The sequence below is a fragment of the Notolepis coatsorum genome (genome assembly GCF_963971535.1).
Source record: "Notolepis coatsorum genome assembly, chromosome: 10".
Classification (NCBI taxonomy): Eukaryota; Metazoa; Chordata; class Actinopteri; order Aulopiformes; family Paralepididae; genus Notolepis; species Notolepis coatsorum.
Window position 1 is genome coordinate 102,820,821 of NC_140174.1, and position 19,279 is coordinate 102,840,099.

General features: G+C 42.8%; 3 protein-coding genes across 3 annotated transcripts in view; 1 reads left to right on the forward strand and 2 right to left on the reverse strand.

The window, feature by feature from the left end:
* The window catches only part of smn1 (survival of motor neuron 1, telomeric), a 29,392-nt gene extending 27,530 nt beyond the window's left edge, over positions 1–1,862 (reverse strand). Inside the window, exons 1-3 of the mRNA XM_084322834.1 lie at positions 1,693–1,862; positions 1,194–1,265; positions 738–905 (exon numbers count right to left, since the gene is read on the reverse strand). Of these exons, the coding sequence (XP_084178960.1) occupies positions 738–905; positions 1,194–1,265; positions 1,693–1,746 (294 nt within the window). The 5' untranslated portion in view covers positions 1,747–1,862. The remainder of the gene's footprint in view (positions 1–737; positions 906–1,193; positions 1,266–1,692) is intronic.
* hspb11 (heat shock protein, alpha-crystallin-related, b11) lies at positions 1,845–11,634 on the forward strand. Its single transcript, XM_084322835.1, has 5 exons — positions 1,845–2,041; positions 5,879–5,985; positions 8,576–8,644; positions 8,759–8,802; positions 11,051–11,634. Exons 1-5 carry the CDS (start codon positions 1,950–1,952, stop codon positions 11,141–11,143), a joined length of 405 nt encoding a protein of 134 aa, XP_084178961.1. The 5' UTR covers positions 1,845–1,949; the 3' UTR covers positions 11,144–11,634.
* A 2,775-nt stretch (positions 11,635–14,409) lies between these two features.
* The window catches only part of lzts1 (leucine zipper, putative tumor suppressor 1), a 56,600-nt gene continuing 51,730 nt past the window's right edge, over positions 14,410–19,279 (reverse strand). Inside the window, exon 9 of the mRNA XM_084322514.1 lies at positions 14,410–19,091. Within this exon, the coding sequence (XP_084178640.1) occupies positions 18,540–19,091 (552 nt within the window). The 3' untranslated portion in view covers positions 14,410–18,539. The remainder of the gene's footprint in view (positions 19,092–19,279) is intronic.

Below are 19,279 nucleotides of genomic sequence, written 5' to 3' on the forward strand. Positions count from 1 at the left end.
CACTAGACCTCTACACCACCACCCAGCCACTAGACCTCTACACTACCCAGCCACTAGACCTCTACACCACCCAGCCACTAGACCTCTACACCACCACCCAGCCACTAGACCTCTACACCACCACCCAGCCACTAGACCTCTACACCACCCAGCCACTAGACCTCTACACCACCACCCAGCCACTAGACCTCTACACCACCACCCAGCCACTAGACCTCTACATCACCCAGCCACTAGACCTCTACACCACCCAGCCACTAGACCTCTACACCACCCAGCCACTAGACCTCTACACCACCCAGCCACTAGACCTCTACACCACCCAGCCACTAGACCTCTACACCACCCAGCCACTAGATCTCTACACCACCCAGCCACTAGACCTCTACACCACCACCCAGCCACTAGACCTCTACACCACCACCCAGCCACTAGACCTCTACACTACCCAGCCACTAGACCTCTACATCACCACCCAGCCACTAGACCTCTACACCACCCAGCCACTAGACCTCTACATCACCACCCAGCCACTAGACCTCTACACCACCCAGCCACTAGACCTCTACACCACCCAGCCACTAGACCTCTACACCACCCAGCCACTAGACCTCTACACCACCCAGCCACTAGACACCTACACTAGACCACTATACTACTCAGACACTAGACCTCTGCACTAGACCACTATACTACTCAGCTACTAGTCCTCACCCTTAATTTCCATGTTAACTCACCTCTTTATCTGGTGATGCATTGCTTCTTTTTCGGCTGTGATTCTTTTTGGCATTCTTGCGTTTCTTTCCAGGTTCGTCTTTCTTGAAGGTGTGAGGGTGGTCTTTCTTGGAGGCCTGGGGGTGGTCTTTCTTGGAGGTATGAGGGTCATTTTCACCCTTCAAGGCCGTCTGAATCACAAAATCCACGGTAGGGAGTAGAGGGTAAGAGTTAACACAAAAACACAGAAAGGCAGTACATTTTGCATCCGTTTCTGCTCCAAGATATTGTTGATGGTTTCAGATATTATTCAACTGGTGAGATATTATTCAATGGGTGATTTTAGTGTGTTGGTTGTAGCCTGTATGCCTACAGAAATTGGGCAAGTAAGAATATCAAGATGTCATATCAGGTTGATATCAACTGCATATGGTGGTGTCTGTGTTAACCACGCTCTTTGAAGTGAGAGAAATGTTCACCTTGAAGGATGCAACTGCTTTGTCATACGCCTTTATCAGTGCTGTGTCATCCCATATATCAGAATCGTCGCTCTGAAAAACGAGGTTGAAAGTGGAATTAGGCATATATTTTACAGCAAGCATTCATTTTCAGACTTTCGCAGGATTGTAAAGCAAATGGCCCTCAATTAATCGGTACAATAACAATGGACCAGGTGCACAAAAGACTGGTCTCCTGGCTTGATGTAATTTGGTACTTTCATCAAACAGTTCAAAGTGCATATTCGGGATTGCAATGTCGGGTATATCCAGCCCTCTCATGATCGTGATTCGTGGATGTCAGTCAAACTGCTCAAGACAAGAGCATCTTTGGTATAACCAGCTTTACGTTTGGCATAGTTTAGCTAACGATAGCTAGATTGTTGCAGCATCACATTTGACTTGTAATGTGTTTTTTTTATCGCTGTGATATCATATAACGTTAGCTGCGGGTGTCCTTGTTGTTAAACGATGTACTTACTTGGTCAACGCCACGACTCCGAGTAAAAAGTGTATCTTTGTATCCGTTTGCCATGGCAGCAGGTTTTATTTCCCCACTGCTAACGTTCACAGCTCGGAGCTCGCTAAAGAACGTGCGTCGCAAAATGATGACGTTCCTCAATTACATGGCGAATATATCCTGCGACCAGGTGGTTGGCTTGGCAACGGCGATAGTTGACTGACTTATTTCTCCAGTCCACAGAAACGTTGTGCTTTTTGATCCCATTCAGTCACACGATGATACCCCCAGCTCTAAGTTCTTTAGGTGCTAAAGTTGTCTTGGCATCGTCCTGTGATGAGAACCATCCTCCAGAAAATATCATAGATGGGTGAGTGTTGTTCTGCTGCAGTGTTTAGCTAACGTTAGCTAAGTTAGCTAGTTTGCTAAATCAACGCAAATACTGTTATATAGCCTGATAGGGGCTAGTAATAGCCCGACAACGCACGCAAGCTAGTTCGCATTGATAAATAAATACATAGCGTGTTCGGCGAAAATGGTCGCTGCAATCATGGGTGGGAAACGACCATGTTGTGCCTGCAAGACACAGCTCACGCACGATTGAAGGCTATTCTAAAGGCAAGCGCTTTGTTTATTTCTCAATGTGCCGCTTTCAGACCCAAATGGACAGTGGCTTGTTGCGTACCATGAGTGTATCAGGTAAAGGTGATACACCCGTTTTTATATCCATTCGTTTACCACTGCCTGGGTGATTGTACCACATTGTGTTCTTAGTATATTGACAGTTGACACAATTACCACATTTAAAAGTAAACCAGGCGTACTTCCTTTAGGGGGACAAGCTCCGCCTCCAACTACTCAGTCTCCAAGATTGATTGATTGATTGAACACTTTATTAACAGATTGCAGAATGGGTACAATACAGTACAGCTCAATACTAACAACTGCTAAGAGGATGAAGACCAGAAAAATACTTTCGTCTTGTTTACATATGGGTCCTCCATTTTCAATTTATTATCTCATAGATGGGTGAGTGTTGTTCTGCTGCAGTGTTGTCGTTGTTTATAATCAAAAATCTTTTCAAGAAAAGGATCATTTTGTAAAATATCCCAATGTTGTGTTTTACTGTTAGAAATGTATTGATGAGAATGCAGCCACCTGGTCTTATCTGAGTAAACATAAATCTGATGATGTACACAATGGCCATGGGGTAGTAGGGGTACCATGGTAAAACTGATGTTACCATCAAATTACCGTGATACTTTTTGTAAGGCAGGGCAGTATTGTTTCTTCTGCAATATAATGCTTGATTTAACATCCCAGACAGTCTCGCTGGATGTAGCTAATTACTTAAACACTTTCTTCACAAACATAGCCACACCTGATGAATTGAAAATGGGGGACCCTGGTGGAAACAAGACGAAAGTCTTTCTCTGGTCTGCATCCCCTTAACAATTGTGTGTATTGAGCTGTACTGTATTGTACCCATTCTGCAATCTGTTAATAAAGTTTTCAATCAATCAATCAATCAATCAAACACTGGTAAACAAACTACCCGCCCACTCAGGGCATTATGGGGTAGAACACATAGTAGCATACTACAAGAACCTAGGCGTCCACAAAGACGACTTCAAACTGGAAATGGTAACTACAGATGAGGTACTAAAAATACTGAGAGCCCTCCAACCGAACAAGGCCACTGGCCATGACAACATCCCCTCCAAATTCCTCAGAGACTCAGCAGCCGCCATCACCCCAGTCATCACACGCATAATAAACCTCTCCATAAAACAGGGACACGTCCCCAAGGACTTCAAAATTGCGAGAGTAACACCCCTGCACAAAAAGGGCAGCAAATTAGACCCAGGCAACTACCGCCCTGTTTCTATCCTTACATCCATCTCGAAAGTCATGGAGAAAATAGTATACGAACAGGTCGAAAAGTACCTCGCGGAAAAAAATCGAATCTACGAATTCCAATCTGGCTTCAGAACATCCCACTCCACTGACACATGCCTTCTCTATTTGAATGACCACATCAAACAAGAGGTGGATGCGGGCAAATACTGCGGCATGGTCATGCTGGACCTACAAAAGGCCTTCGACACTGTCAATCACACCATTCTGATTGACAAGCTAAAAGCAATTGGTTTTGATAGTCTATCAGTGAGCTGGATACAATCCTACCTGGAGGGGAGAGAACAGATGGTGGAGGTAATGGTACCCTATCCCCCCCCCCCCCTCCCAGTGAGCTGTGGTGTTCCACAAGGAAGCATACTAGGACCGCTACTGTTCCTAATTTATGCAAATTACATGTCGTCAGCTTGTGACTGCAACTTGTTCCTGTTTGCGGACGACTCAGCCCTGCTGGTCTCTGACAAGAACACAGGTTGAAAAAACCCTCAGCTGGGAACTAGGCAAAATCTGCATATGGCTCGCCGATAACAAACTATCGTTACACATGGGCAAAACAGAGTCCATTCTCTTCGGTTCAAATAACAAACTCAGCAAGACCGACGGCTTCTCAGTTACAGTGGGTGACAATATTGTCACAAGGAAAGATGAAATTACCTACCTGGGTTCCATCCTAGAGGCTAATCTTTCCTGTGACAAAATGGCATCCAATGTAATAAAAAAAGTCAACCAACGAACTCGATTCTTGTACCGGATCTCCTCTCTGGTAAACAAGAATACCCTGAAGACTCTGGCAGGAGCACTCATTCAAGGGTACTACGACTATGCTTGCACCTCATGGTACCAAAGCACCTCAAAGGCGCTAAAAACAAAATTACAAACATCACAAAACAAACTGGTCAGACTACAGCTTGACCACTCCTCGAACCCACCTCACCCCTGCCCACTTTGACAACCTAGGAAGGCTTAGACTAGACAACAGAGTACAGCAACTTGCAATGGGCCTGGTCTACAAGATACACTACACGACTAAGGTACCCATGTACATGTTAAAATACTTCCCAAAGGTCAGTGAATACCACGACCACAACACCAGAGGGAGCTCCACAAATCATGTCACAAATCACAAATCATGGAATGTAAATCACTACCCACTTTCAAAACCACTCTCAAAGAGCACCTACGGGAGACTGCAATTCGAAACTGGCCCCTGTAAATGTCCTAACCCAACCCCCTCCAATGTACAGTAAATGTCCTAACCCAATAATACACGAGACCCTCTTCTTGGGACCAAGTAAGGGTTCGTCGATAATCCAATGTACAGTTACCGCCCCTCCCCCCACCCGCCTACCCAACCCACCCACCCAACCACCTCCAATGTACAGTTTCCCACCCCCCTTCACCCCACCTACCCAACCTCCTCCAATGTACAGTTTATTCGTCAAATGTATATACTCTCTTTTTTAGACTATTTTTGTATCACAAACAATACTGTATTTGTAAATCTGGTATGTCATAAATGTATAGATAGCAGTATTGTCTATCTGTATGTCATATATGTTATGATGAATTGAAAATGGGGGACCCTGATGTTTGTAAACAAAGACGAAAGTCTTTCTCTGGTCTGCATCCCCTTAACAATTGTATTGAGCTGTACTGTATTGTACCCATTCTGCAATCTGTTAATACAATTTTCAATCAATCAATCATAGTATTCTCATAGATCTCATAGATTGAACTGGTCTTTCACAAAGTGCCATGCCTGTGAGTCGCCACTTGGGGCAGAGTGGCGTGTGCATGTGTGAATGAAAGAAAGAATGAATGAATGAGTGAGTTATTGACATTGTCGGTTATAGAGGTGCTTTGCATTTAACAAGGTTCATGTAAAAATAGAGATGCAGTTATCATAGCCAATAACTAACAGTGTTTATTGAATCCAACATGACTTGACTGACAAATCAACACAATGCTTCTTATAGGTGCATGTGATCTTGCACCATGCACAAAATAATGTATTGAAAACAAATATAGCTATTGCTATGGTATTAGTGTTGAAAACAAACAATACCCAGCACTAGACATGTCACTCCTAATAGGTGAAGCCTGTATTTAACACCCACAAATCAAACATTTAATGTTATCTCTTGACTTTCCTTCCTCCACTAGGAACACTGAAACACCTACAAATCAAACTCTCAATGTTATTTCTTTCCTTCCTCGACTAGGAACACTGAAACACCTACAGTACAAATCAAACTCTCAATGTTATCTCTTTGCTTTCCTTCATCCTCAGGAACACTGAAACATTCTGGATTTCCACAGGAATGTTTCCTCAAGAGTTTATCGTCCGCTTCGCTGAGCCCACAACGATAGCTGTTGTGACCATGGACTGTTGTAATGGTATGAGCCGGAAAACTCCAACATTTTGGGAAATTAGCTTATTTAACATCTTCCCTGGAGTTAGACAAGAAGATACATACCTTTTTTGTCTCTGTGCGTGCATTTAGCTTTGGGAACAGTCGCTCCGTTAGCGTAGCTTAGCTTCATCACTGGAAGTGGGGGGGTGCAATAGCCTGACGTTCCCTTACAGTGTCCTACAGTCACCAAATACACTCCAAATACAACTCCAAAACGTTCATGTAAACATGTTGTGACCTGTGTATTTACCACGTGGAGAAATAAAAAATAATTGAAGTAGACAATTACGTTTTCTAAGCAAATATACTCGGAACAATTTTTTGCCTAAGCACTCGTCTCTGCGCGCAGTCAGTGATTTCACGCAACGCAGTGATACTTTCTAACGTGACGCCATGCAGTGTTTGTTTACATTCTCATTTCATTCAAAGGATCCGAACCGATGGAAGTTCATGGATACCATGCCTTCAAATCCTCTTACCTTGACGATTAAAAGCCTCCACAATTTAGAAAACAGTATTCCCATGGCTGGTGTTGATATGCTGCTAGCTAACGGAAACCAACAAACACAGAACCGGGCGGACACTAAAGCAGATAACGAGGCATCATCTTTACTTCCGGTCGGGGGGTTTCAAAATAAAAGAGCGACGTCTAAAGCACCGGAAATACGTTTATTTTGTACATTATCTAACGTTAACACGAACCTAAACTAATAAAAATTTATTATTATTACTATTATGTACTATACTACTAGTACTATGTCTATCCTACTATGTACTATGCTACTATGCCTTTACTACTACTTGCTATGCTAATATGATATACTACTATGCATTGAGAGTGTAGCACTCAAGTCCGGCACTACTAGACAAACAATACCACTTACCCTTAGCCGCCAGAGGTGCACCCCTTGCTTTGGATAAAAGCGTCCGCTTAATGAATGTGAATGTATTTGGCAAACACAGCAGCCCAGAACTCCAGCATCAAGTTGAATGATGTGGAAGTTCTTCAAAAATATTTTAAACAAGTTGTGAACAAAGTGTCTCTTGAACTCCTGAATTGTTTTCACCTAAATCAGCCAGTAGAGTAGAGGGTCTATTTTTTGTGAAGATATTAGAAAGAATTCTCTGTCAGTATGAGAGAGCAGTGCTTGTGTGAGCGTGGGTGAGAGATTAACTGGACTTGAAGAAGTCTTTATTCGTAGCACAGTAATGTAGTCATGCAGCGAACACACACACATAGGAACACGCACATGCATTTTTTTGGGTCGCCGATCAAATTTCTTCTCTGCGCTTGACCCATCCCCTCGTTCCTTCCCCCCCCCCCCCCCAAGGGCAGCCAGGAGCAGACATGGGCTGCGGCATGTTTTTCCATTGGGTTTATCTCTTTTTCTGGAGGGGAAACCCTTGCGAGCACGGGGAGAACATGCAAACTCCACACAATAAGGCCCCACACAGAAAGATACCCCACCTTGGTACCCGGCAACCTGGTCCCCAAGCGGGAATCGAACCCAGAACCTTCTTGCTGTGATGTGAGGTGATGGTGTTAACCACTACACCACTGTGCCCGATGTCTCGCTTTCTGGCTTGTCACAGAGCAAATACCACTGGTGGATGATCAGAAACACTACTGGCTTTAGTTTATGCCAATCCTAAATGCTTCATAAAGAAAATGTGATGTCACACACTTTTTCTTTTAGTGACTGTATGATGTTAGATTGTAATCGGATTTTGCTGATTTTTTTTGAAAATGTGATTGAGGACACGGGACAAAGGAGCAAAATGCTGGATTCTCCTGCACAACATACACAACCTACACCCAGGGGTGTAGCTCCAGATTCTGGGCCCCATGAAAGAATGTATTTGTAGGCCCCCAGTGAATGCTAGCGCGCGTAAGCGCGCGAGCGAAAATTTCTTTGGCAATTTTTTTATTGATGAAAACGCATAATATGGTTTTTACCTATACATTCGGATCAGCAGTTCAGCACCTGCACTGTTGGTGGGTGAGCCTAGTAAAGGATGTCGCATTGCGTTCATCTTCAATGAATGGACCAATGCAATAGTCTACACACACACACACACACACACACACACACACACACACACACACACACACACACACACACACACACACACACACACACACACACACACACACACACACACACACACACACACTTCAGAAACAAACATAGTATCAATGAGAGCATCAATAATACACCTGAGTGATGTCTAGTAAAAAAAAAAAAAGGGCCCCAGTGCTGGGCCCTTGGAATCATCCTAAGCTACCCCCCCCCAGCTACGCCCCTGCCTACACCTAGAGGAAAACTGGTTGAATTATTATTTATTATTATGATTAATAATGAAAGCTCAAAAAAAAAAAGCTCATGTATATTTTATCTTGAGCAAAATCTCCAGTTCGCCTGTTGTATTACTGCTCAGTAACTACAGGCCTAATTAGGCAGGGCCGTGCCCAATGTCTTTGTTCTTGCTCTGTCTCTTAAGACATAACTAGTTGTGTACCGGTAGTTTAGGTCATACTGATAATATTATATCTGTGTTACTTTGTTTTGCAGTCAAGAGTGTAAAGATCGAAAAGAACTCCTCAGATGACGCTTCTCACTTTGAGTCTGTTGCAGAGAAAGGTAAGGGATCCCTCTAAGTTAGGTTATTAGTCGGTTAATTTCCAATGCGCTTAAGAGGAAAAGGAAAACTGCCTTCCAAAGCCGTTTTCTAATGACGTTACCTTTTTATTTCAGAGTTTGAACACACAGAGGGACAACTTCAATCAAACGATATACCAGTGAGTTGTTTTCTCAGTATTACTAACGTGAAGCCCATGCATGTGAACACCAAGGCCCTAATTCATCAACGTTGCGTACGCACAGATATGTGCTTAACCCGTGCGTACGACCATTTCTAAGCAAAGTGTGGGATTTATCAATTTGAACGTGAACTTGACTTTGTGCTTATGTCTACGCATAGCCCAGAGCATGCGTAGCTGACGCCCTGTGGTAGAATATGGGGACTGCAGACGGACGGCATAGCTCTCATCAGTTGCATGCATTAGTTTCAACGCGGAAATAAGCTTCCGTGCATTACTCCCGACACTGGCGCGTGTTCTGTATGAACCGTAATTCATTATAGTTCATTGTGAAATAGCGACAGTAGTGTAATTATAACGGGCTCATGCGCGAACAATAGGTTGGCTTGCTTGTTTGGCACGGGGGCAGACGCAGAACACCAACCTCCAAACGCGATTAAATATTGTTTCAAATAAAAAGCGACATACTATTGTTTTGTGTCATGTTTCCAAATAAGATTGGCCACAACGAAATGCTTTCTACTTCAATTTGTTGGTTAGAATAGACTACCTCGCTCCGTTGAAACTTCACTGAGACACTAACAGTAAAAGACAGTATTATTTTTTGCACCGAGTGAATCCACAGTCACATGCTCCTCAATGGGAAACCAACCTAGATTTACCATGAAGGACTGGTTCTGGCCGAACCGTTCGTTATACAAGAATCACAGAGACGTTTCAAAGGTACTCACAGTTGCACGAGGGTTTCGGCTTTCAAACCATCCCGTACCTCTGTTCGAAACCCTCGTGCAACTCTGAGTACCTTTTGAAATGTCTCTGTGATACTTGTATAACGAACGGTTCTGTTAGAACCTGTCCTTCAGGGTAAATCTAGGTTGGTTTTCTATTGAGGAGCAAGTGACTGTGGATTCACTCGGTGCATCACAGTCACAGATCACATAGGCAGGCTATACATGGCGTATAGGCTACATCATACATGGCAGTGAGATTCATTGTTCTTGTATATGCTCTCGTATTATTGTTTATATAGGCTACCCAATACTGACATCAAATATGCCTCTAGAAATCATATGCAGCAGGTAGAAAAAAGACGGGAAATCCGTCGCGATTTGGAATAAAATTGAGGAGAACTTTAATCCCTGGGTATTAATCGAACAAAACGGGAAAAGGCAGTCATATTCCAGCACCGTCTTTATTAGTGTTTGCGCTGCCCAGGCAGCAATGGTTAATAGATATCATATCCGACATCACCGTACGTGTACATGTTTGTCAACCTGTCTCGTATTTCTCCATAACACCCTTCCCTCGGGTCAGTCCACTTTTCCACATTTCATGGGGGTGTTCCATTACCGTATATGGTTAATCGGGGCGGTTCTGGTATGCAAATAAGTGAAAGTGTGCACGAGCCTCAGCGTAGGAGCAAGGTGATATTTATCATGACAGGTGTGCGTAGGACCTGTGTACGCACGTGTGATAAATCCAGTTTTATTTGTGCGTGCACACATTCTAAATTCTGTGCTTACGTATGGAAATAGAACATTTTCTAAGAAAACTTGATAAATGAGGGCCCAGAAGCTCAAGAAACCTGAAAACACTCCGGTTTCCTCACGAAGACCATGTCGGGTTGTTGCCTATTAATTTACTGGGAGCTGTAATCCAGTGTGCAGATATTCCTTTGCTTCAGTCTTAATATTTATCTTGATCTTTATATTTATCAGACTTCGAAGAACAGGGGTACTGATCTGGGATCACCGCTCGGGTCACATGAGCATATATCCTCACTATGACTTATGGAGCCAATCGGGTCTCGGATCAGCACTCCTGCTTTAACAGGGTAGCGGGGTATTAAAAAGTCTGAAATTTCATTTGCACATTTGCACGGCTGTTGGGAGATGAAATAATATAAAATGTTTTTGTATTCAAGTCCCAAGGCTACCGGGAGCTTGGTGTGTCTGGCGAGAGCTTGTATGGAACGCACAATAATTAAAATTGGCGCAGTGTTTTTATTCAAATTTTCTTTTTGCTAGTATGGTCGTGAAATTGGTATAAAATTCAGCTCCTATTGGTATTTAAAAGGTCTTAAAAAGCCTTACATTTAACTTGAAACCTGCAGATACCCTGTTTACAATGCTTGATATTGAATACAGGCTCTGGTCTCAGACAGGTTGAATGGTATACACTGTTGCAGAGAAGCATTCAGCCACTCCCTTCTCTTTCTCCCCTCCAGCTGAACGGAACCATTGCCACTGACCTGCGGTTTATCATCACCTCAGGGTACGACCACTTTGTCTCCGTGCACCGGGTCAGTGTGGAGAGATGACATCTGTCACTGACACCATCAACATCTCATATGGAAAACATTGTATATTTCTGTTTTTCTTTATAGGCTATTTGGTTTGACAATATATATATATATATATTATATATATATATATATATACATATGTGTGTATATATTAACTATATTGTTTTGACAATACTACATTCACCATGTAATATCAAATGAAACCTCTGAATATGTTTTTTGTACCTGTTATATCCTTCCTTATATGGCGTGAAAAGTGTAATTTGAACATAAATAAATCTCATAATACATTTTGTTTGTTCTGATATAGACACACAAATACATTCCCTAAGAGACACCGGGTTCGAATCCGGCTGTCGGCGTTGCCTCCGGCTTGGGCCGGCCGTCATACTAACTCAATTGGCAGAGTTAGCGGGTGGGAAGTCGAAGGGTGGTAGTCTGGTCCACGCTGGCAGGTGAAAAGATGTGACAGGCTGCCTCCACATGTATCGGAGGGGACATGTGATGCAAGGCTTCTATCCTCCCTACAACCGGCCAGTGGGGGGCATATGCAAGCAACGATCAGGACAGGGGAGGGAGAATTGGCACAAGAGGTAAATTGGGATGGGGAGAAAAATCACAGAAAAAAGGAGGAGAAAAAGATTAAAAAAAAAATAATAATACATTCCCTATCTTTCTCTCACACACACTTCCTATTTCATGGCAATTAACTGTATCTGTGATTGGGAATACCATTAGCCTTCCCCCATGAATAGGTAAGTTAATTTGGGTTACAAAATCAATTACGACAAGCCCAAATAACTCATTGTTGTCGTCCAAAAATAACTCTTGCAGTTTAACCACATGGATCCAAGGTAATGTTTTCCACACCACACCATTGATTTAGATGTTATTGAATGTTATGGATGTTGCTTGTGGAGCCGTCTACGTTCAACCATCCATGATGCATTTCCAAACTGATATCTAACAAAGCTGTAGCCTAAAGCTGGTGAGCAGCGAACGATTAATATACTTCCAAAACAAAAAGATACATCTCTGTGCGTCTATTGAGAGATGGAGCTAATTAAGTCATTAAGTTAAATTGGCATCCAGTCCCTCATGTTTGGACTATGACATCACCATAGAAACGGGGACCTGGGGACGTGGGCCTGGGGGTCGGGGGGGACCAGATGGTTTCCCGGCTAACCGGTGGATCCCACTAGACAGCAGGCCTATTCAAACGAAGGAGTCATGCTGCTCTCTCAAACACCACCGCTCTACCTCCCTATCCATATCCTGCCTCCATATCCATTTATACGGTACCCATTGGTATTAAAGGGCTGCACAGAGGCCCGCCCTGTGGGACTCCCACCCCAATTACTCTGTTGACTGTGGAGCAGCCTGAATAGTCGTGGATTGCGAACGCGGCGTGCAAGGTTTGCATGCGGCTCTGTATAAACTAAAAAGAAAAAAAGATGTGTGGCTCAACTAGCTATTCCCCTGATATTTTGTAGCAATTAATTGCTTTGGGTATACGCTAGGATACAATGCATTTGGGCTTAGGAGTGTGTAATGAGGCAAGGTAAAAATGGATCGGTATAGTTTGATAGACTTATATACTATACTTATATTCCTAATTGATTATTCAGTAGCTTTGGATTAGTTATTGTTAGGTTAGGTTATAGGAGATATGGAATCATCTCTAGAACTACAATTTGATTTGAATGAATGAATTAACTGCAGATGTGTGACAAGATATCCACTTTTGTATGTTGAACAGGGCTGCACATGTGCCTCCTCTTGTTGCCAATTCTGGTAATGAATTCAGGCTCTTTGTGCTCGACCGTCGGCCTGCCATCACCGTCACAGCAGGATATGACCGTGTATTATCGTGTGTCTGCAGGGCAGGGCTGCGCTTATCATCCAATCTCCTCTGACGCCTGCCTAACTGCTGTCCAGTCACAATGCCACACCTGCTGGACCCGAGCCTCTGTATATTCAGCTGAGCTAATAAGACCAGAAATATGAATGACACATTCCATCTTTTCAAGCATGTTCTCTACTGCTGTATGCCTTAACTAGAAGAGGTGGAGTTTTATCGATAATATTTGAGTGTCTATGTTCACAGGAAGGTGGAATTCAATATCTGTAATAGCCTGTTTCTGCGCCATAAGCTGCACCCATAAGTGGACGGGAAGAAGCAGCTAGATATATTAAAATGGTCTTTCAGCTGTGTTTGAGAAAGGATGACTCGCAGTTGAAGGCTCACAGTGGGTTCGAGGACCCCATACAGACTACTTATGTTAACCCTTTCGATAGATGCCTTCAAATCGAGGCTCAAAACCCACTTCTACCTACTAGCCTTTCCCGTTCACTGACTCATGCCCTGTTTTTCTATGTGTTTGCCTGTGTGCCCTCCCATAAAACGGAGTGTGATCTATATGTATCTTGTGTATTTACCCTCTGTACAGCACTTTGGTTGACACGCGTCATGTGAAATGTGCTTTATAAATAAATTTGATTGATTGATTGATTGATTGACTGTGACAATACAGAAGGTTAACTTTTTCACTACCACACGACAAAGGGTTAATCCTTTTACAGCCACACTACAGAAGGTTAACCCTTTCACTACCACACTACAGAAGGTTAACCGTCTGTAGTGTGGTAGTGAAAGGTTAACCGTCTGTAGTGTGGTAGTGAACGGTTAACCGTCTGTAGTGTGGTAGTGAAAGGTTAACCGTCTGTAGTGTGGTAGTGAACGGTTAACCTTCTGTAGTGTGGTAGTGAAAGGTTAAGCGTCTGTAGTGTGGTAGTGAAAGGTTAACCTTCTGTAGTGTGGTAGTGAAAGGGTTAATGGTGTGCTAATTGTCTTGTAAGCATTTCTCATTTTGCTTTCTTATTTTTGAGTCTTTGTTCTACTGCTTTTTCCTTTATGTTCAACCAATCACACAAGCCGACTAACGACGTAGATTTCAACTTATTGTGTTCAGCCCTGTGGTCCCTTTGTAGTGAAAACGTCGGCAACAGGCCTTCATTTGATTTCAGTCTTGATTCGGTTCAATCAGCCGCATTATGACAAGGGAGTGGAAGAGTGTACAGAGGGAAGAACTGACAAAACCGCTAGGATTAGATGATTAAAGAGGAACACATCCTCTCACTGTCAGAGCGACGAGGGAATGAAACGACAAAGAATTCAGTTGAACGGGTTTAATTTCTACCCGTGGTGTTCATCTTTATTTATCATTCTAAAAAAAACTTTTAACTATGTTAACACAATTGTGTAATAATAAATAGTGTGAAGTATGGCAGGCATTCCTTCATTCATTCATTCTATACTTGTTGCTATAAGTGTTTTCTTATAACTGTTTTAAAACCAACACATTCTGACTGATTGTGGCAAGTTTAGCTCAATCGACAATCATACACCCAAACATGGAAGTGCATTCAAATGTAATATTTGTTCAGACTACACACAATACAGAGAAGTACTGTTTGTTGAAGATACACAGGCTGTTTTCCGTATTTGAATGAATATACATGGTGGTCCGTGTTGGGGCCAAATCACTTTTAGGAATGACTTGAGTTCGTATGTTGTTCATCGCCTTAAAGCTCAGCTCATTCTGTCTCTCTAGAAAACCTCATCTGGTGCGGCTGGGTAGTGTAGAGGTCTAAGCCCTCGCCTACCACCGCAGAGACCCGGGTTCAACTGCCGGCAGCGGTACCTCCAGCTAGGTCAGTCGTCCCTACGAACACGATTGGCGGCGATCGCGGGTGGGAAGCCGGTGGGGTATGTGTCCGGGTCATTCAGGGCGCCTGTTCAGCAGGGAGGGGATCTGGGAGAGATGGCGCATTACGCTCTCCCAGTGAAACCCCTCACCATCAGGTGAAAGCAAGCAGCTGGCGACTCCACATGTATTGGAGGAGTCATGTGGTGGTCTACACCAACAGTAGGGTACTGCAACGACTAGGAATGGAATTGGCATAATGACACGAATTGGGGACAGGGGAGCAAAGTAGAGAGACGACAACAAAAAATAAGACATGTGCAGTGACAGACAGTGCCTTACAGTTAGCACTACTGAGGAGGTGTTATTAATCATGAAATATTACAAGCAACGGAAAAACCTTTAAAGAGTAATGAAACACACAATCCTTTTGCAGCTCCATTGATATGTTCACCCTGCTGCACATTCATTCCCCATTCATTCATTCAAACATTTATTTAAATTCAAGATATCAGTTGAGTTTGCTCTAATTTTCAACGATGTTGAGTTGCATGCCAGGTGAAATAAATAGTTTAAACACAGATGATTATAAAGGTAAAAAAGAAAATCTGTAAAAAGTTACACATGGATAAAATTAGGCATCAATAAAAACGATAAAATACAAGCAAAACACAGATACAAATCATTTAAAACAGTTACATGATGTGCCAGGGAGGTTTAAGATCAGGGCCCTAAACTGTCCATAGTTCAGTAGAGAATGGATTTTCAGCCTATTCTGAAGATCCTTCCAAGAAGTCGGTGCACTAAAACGGAGGTTCAGCCTGCACAAGGGACCTTAAGCATCAGCCATTTGAGCAGGTTAGATGGGGTCTAAAGTTCCAATCTATAGCACCATTGCAATATAAGGAGGCAGCTTTCCAATAATGGCTTATAGATAAACAAATACCAATAATCATTACGCCTCTCTGCCAGAGAAGATGAACCCACCTTATCATAGAGGACACTGTGGTGAGTATCATAGCTATCACCAGTAATACATCTGAGTGTAGAATGATAGACCGTGACTAGGGGTTTAAGAGTGGAAGGAGCAGCATTTCTATACATTACATCCCCATAATCCAACACTGATAGGAAAACTGCTTCAATAATAATCTTTCTACCAAACATATGGATGCTGGTTCTGTTTCAGTAGAGTAAACCATTTCTTGTCGCAGTTTGCTGACAAGATCATCTATATGGTATTTAAAAATACATTTCTCATCAAGCCAGATGCCAAGATATTTATGTTCAGTAACTCTCTCAACTTTATATCCATTTGCAGTGGATATATGCATACTATCATAATCAATATTTCTGGCTCTAGTAAACAGCAGGGACTTTGTTCTTTCTGCATTAAGCACCAGTTTAAGATTAGTAGGCGCATCCTGTAGAGCATAAAAGGAAAGTTGCAGGTTCAGCTGTACAGAATCAGCAATACAGTATACAATAGTCATCAGCATAAAAAAGGACACACTGAAATCTCTCAAATACATAATTCTGAAACCAAAGGCCTTTCCTTCTAAACCAATATTGTATAACGTAAGAGCAAAGGATGATCAAGTGTGTCAAACGCTTTTGACAGATCTACAAAAAGAGCAGCACAATGTTTGTTGTTGTCCAAATGTTATGATATTATGTTATTTGTTATATGTAATGGCTGAATTAGTGCTGCGATTGGCTCTGAAACCAGATTTGTGCAGACTTAAAACAGAGTGACTAAAAATAAATGGCTTGAGTTGATTATTTACCAGAGATTTCAGGGGGTTAGTGCTATAATTATTTAAATAATTTCTATCACCACCTTTACGTAATGGCAATATGTGTGGTGATTTCCAAATGCTCGGGAATACAGATAAAAAGATTGAATATGTGCGTTAATTGTTCCGTGATAAATGAGGCTGCCGGTTTAAAAAAACAAGAAATATCTATGTGATGTCATAGTGCTTATGTCTTTCCTATACAGACTCTTGCTGCATTTTCACCAGACAGTAATAATAGTCCAAACAACTTGTGAGGTCGGAGTAATGAGTTGGAAGTAGGGATGTCCGATATTATCGGCCGATATCGGCATTAAAATGTGGTATCGGTATCGGTTTTCAAAAATACATTTAATTTTTACATTTCTATAACCTTTATTTACCCAGGCAAGCAAGTAAGAACAAATTCTGATTTTATTTATTGTCAAAAGTATGCATAATGTTGTGTTAATTCCACAACAAGAGATATGTTAATTACCTGAAATTATTCCATTTTTGGGGGGGAAAACCCTGCATATATCGGTATCGGTTGATATCGGTATCGGAAATTAAGAGTTGGACAATATCGGTATATCGGTATCGGTAAAAAAGCCAATATCGAGCATCCCTAGTTGGAAGTGTTCACACATTTGATCTCGTATGAACCTGTCTGAGCGCCGTGCTTTATGTTTTATACTTGATATAGCCTACTCGTATTTTTCACACTTAACAATTCATTAGCCTACCATCTTCTTAGTCTCCTTGTTTATTCTTCATGACTGAAGTTGGAACGTCGAGCACAAACGGAACATTATGCAAGTATACAGTTATATACTTTGTTATGGCTCAAATGCTTTAAGTTGAAGAACATACCTTATGTTGGTTTTAGTTAAAAAGAAAGTTGTACTCCAAAAATAGATGCCCCTCTGCACGCTGTTGGTTGATCTCTCTATGTTGGCCATATGGGAGACATCAGGGTACATCTCAAACGGGGCAGGGCAGCGTGTGCAGCAGGCTTTTAATATCAACCAGCAACAGAGGGACAATGAGTCTCATTACTCTTTAAAGCTTCCAGTGTCACAGGAATGACAAAATGACTTCAATAAAACGTGACTTCAATGTGCAGATTACAATATAGATGATATATCACGGTCACATCCCACATGTGTGAACTGGCTTGATTATCATGCTTATCACGTGTCATTGGGCCTTGATTTACGGCAGCAATAAATCATCTGTTGTCTGGCCTGTGTCTACTAATAACTTCGTTTTCATTGTCGACAGTGATACGAGACGTCAGTGATTAGTTACCCTGCCAGCACTGTTACTCAGTAAGCTAGGAAATACACTCTCATATGATCATTAATAGATAACCTAGTATTAGTTAGTATTAATTTACAACATATAAACGATGTAGTAATTATTATCACATGGTCATTTTGTTGTTGTATTTGTTTGTGCAGTTAACCAGACTTCACAGAATAACCCCTCCAAACTTACAATTAGAACAAAATAAGCCTCCTAATCACAGAATATGCCTGTGATGTGTAAATAGTACTAAATAAAGAACAATCCCACAGAAGTCCCACTGAGTTCATGGCCAAATTCCCAACCAGGTCTCTGACATCAAGGCCACCTAATCATCCCTTCCCCTTAATTGGCTGATATCAATCCCTGTCTCCTGAGCCGTTCAGCCATTGTGTAGTGTGATGTGTGCCGGGTGCCAGTGTATGGTAGCCATTGAGCCTGCGTAGCCCAAGGTTGGGTGCTACCAGTGGTGGTGAAGGAGGCAATTTCCACCCTACGTTGTAAAGCGCTTTGAGTCTGAGAAAAGCGCTATATAAATGTAATGAATTATTATTATTTATTAGAGTGTGTGTGTATTATGTGTGTGTGTGCGCTTGCCTCGCCACGCCTCCCTAACACCATTCAAATTTCTGTGGCGATAACATCCTCATACGTTTGTAACCCCGACCCGTGGAGGACGTCCATGTCGAGGTCCGTGCGGCTCTCCAGCTCGGCGGTCAGCTCCTGTAGGATCCTCTCCAGATCCTGGTTCTTCTTGTGCATTTGCAGGTAGTTGCTCTGAAGCTGCTTCTGGTACTTGAGGACCCTGTCCTTCTCCTTGTTCCATGTCTGCCTCTCCCGCTCAAAGCCGCTGGCCAGCCTCTCCTGGGCCTCCTTCTCCTCCGCGAGCTGCCCTTTCAGTCTCTCCACCTCTCTCTGGAGGGAGTCCGTGGGAGTAGTATGGCCCCCGCTCTCCTCACCCTGGCTCTGGGTCTGGGCGGCTGTGCCTTGGCTTAGTCTCTCTGAGGCCTGAGCCTGAGCCTGGGCCTCCAGTTTCAGACTCTGCCGATGCCTCTGCTCTTTGGCCAGGAAGAAATCCTGCTTCATCCCCTGGATGTCTGTCTCCAGTCTGCCCACCTTCTCCCTCAGCAGATCAGCTTCATTCTTCTTACGCTGGAGTTCATTTTGGCACACCTGTGAATAGAGAACGGTTCATTGTCGTCAGCGACGGACTGGACACACTATTACCTAAACGGAACACGCCAACATTTTGGGAAATTCGCTTATCGTTTTTTCCAGAGAGAGGGACAAGAAGATAGATACCAGTTTCCTCTCTGTGCGTTCAGTAGAAAGCTATCTGGCTGCATGTTAGCCTAGCTTAG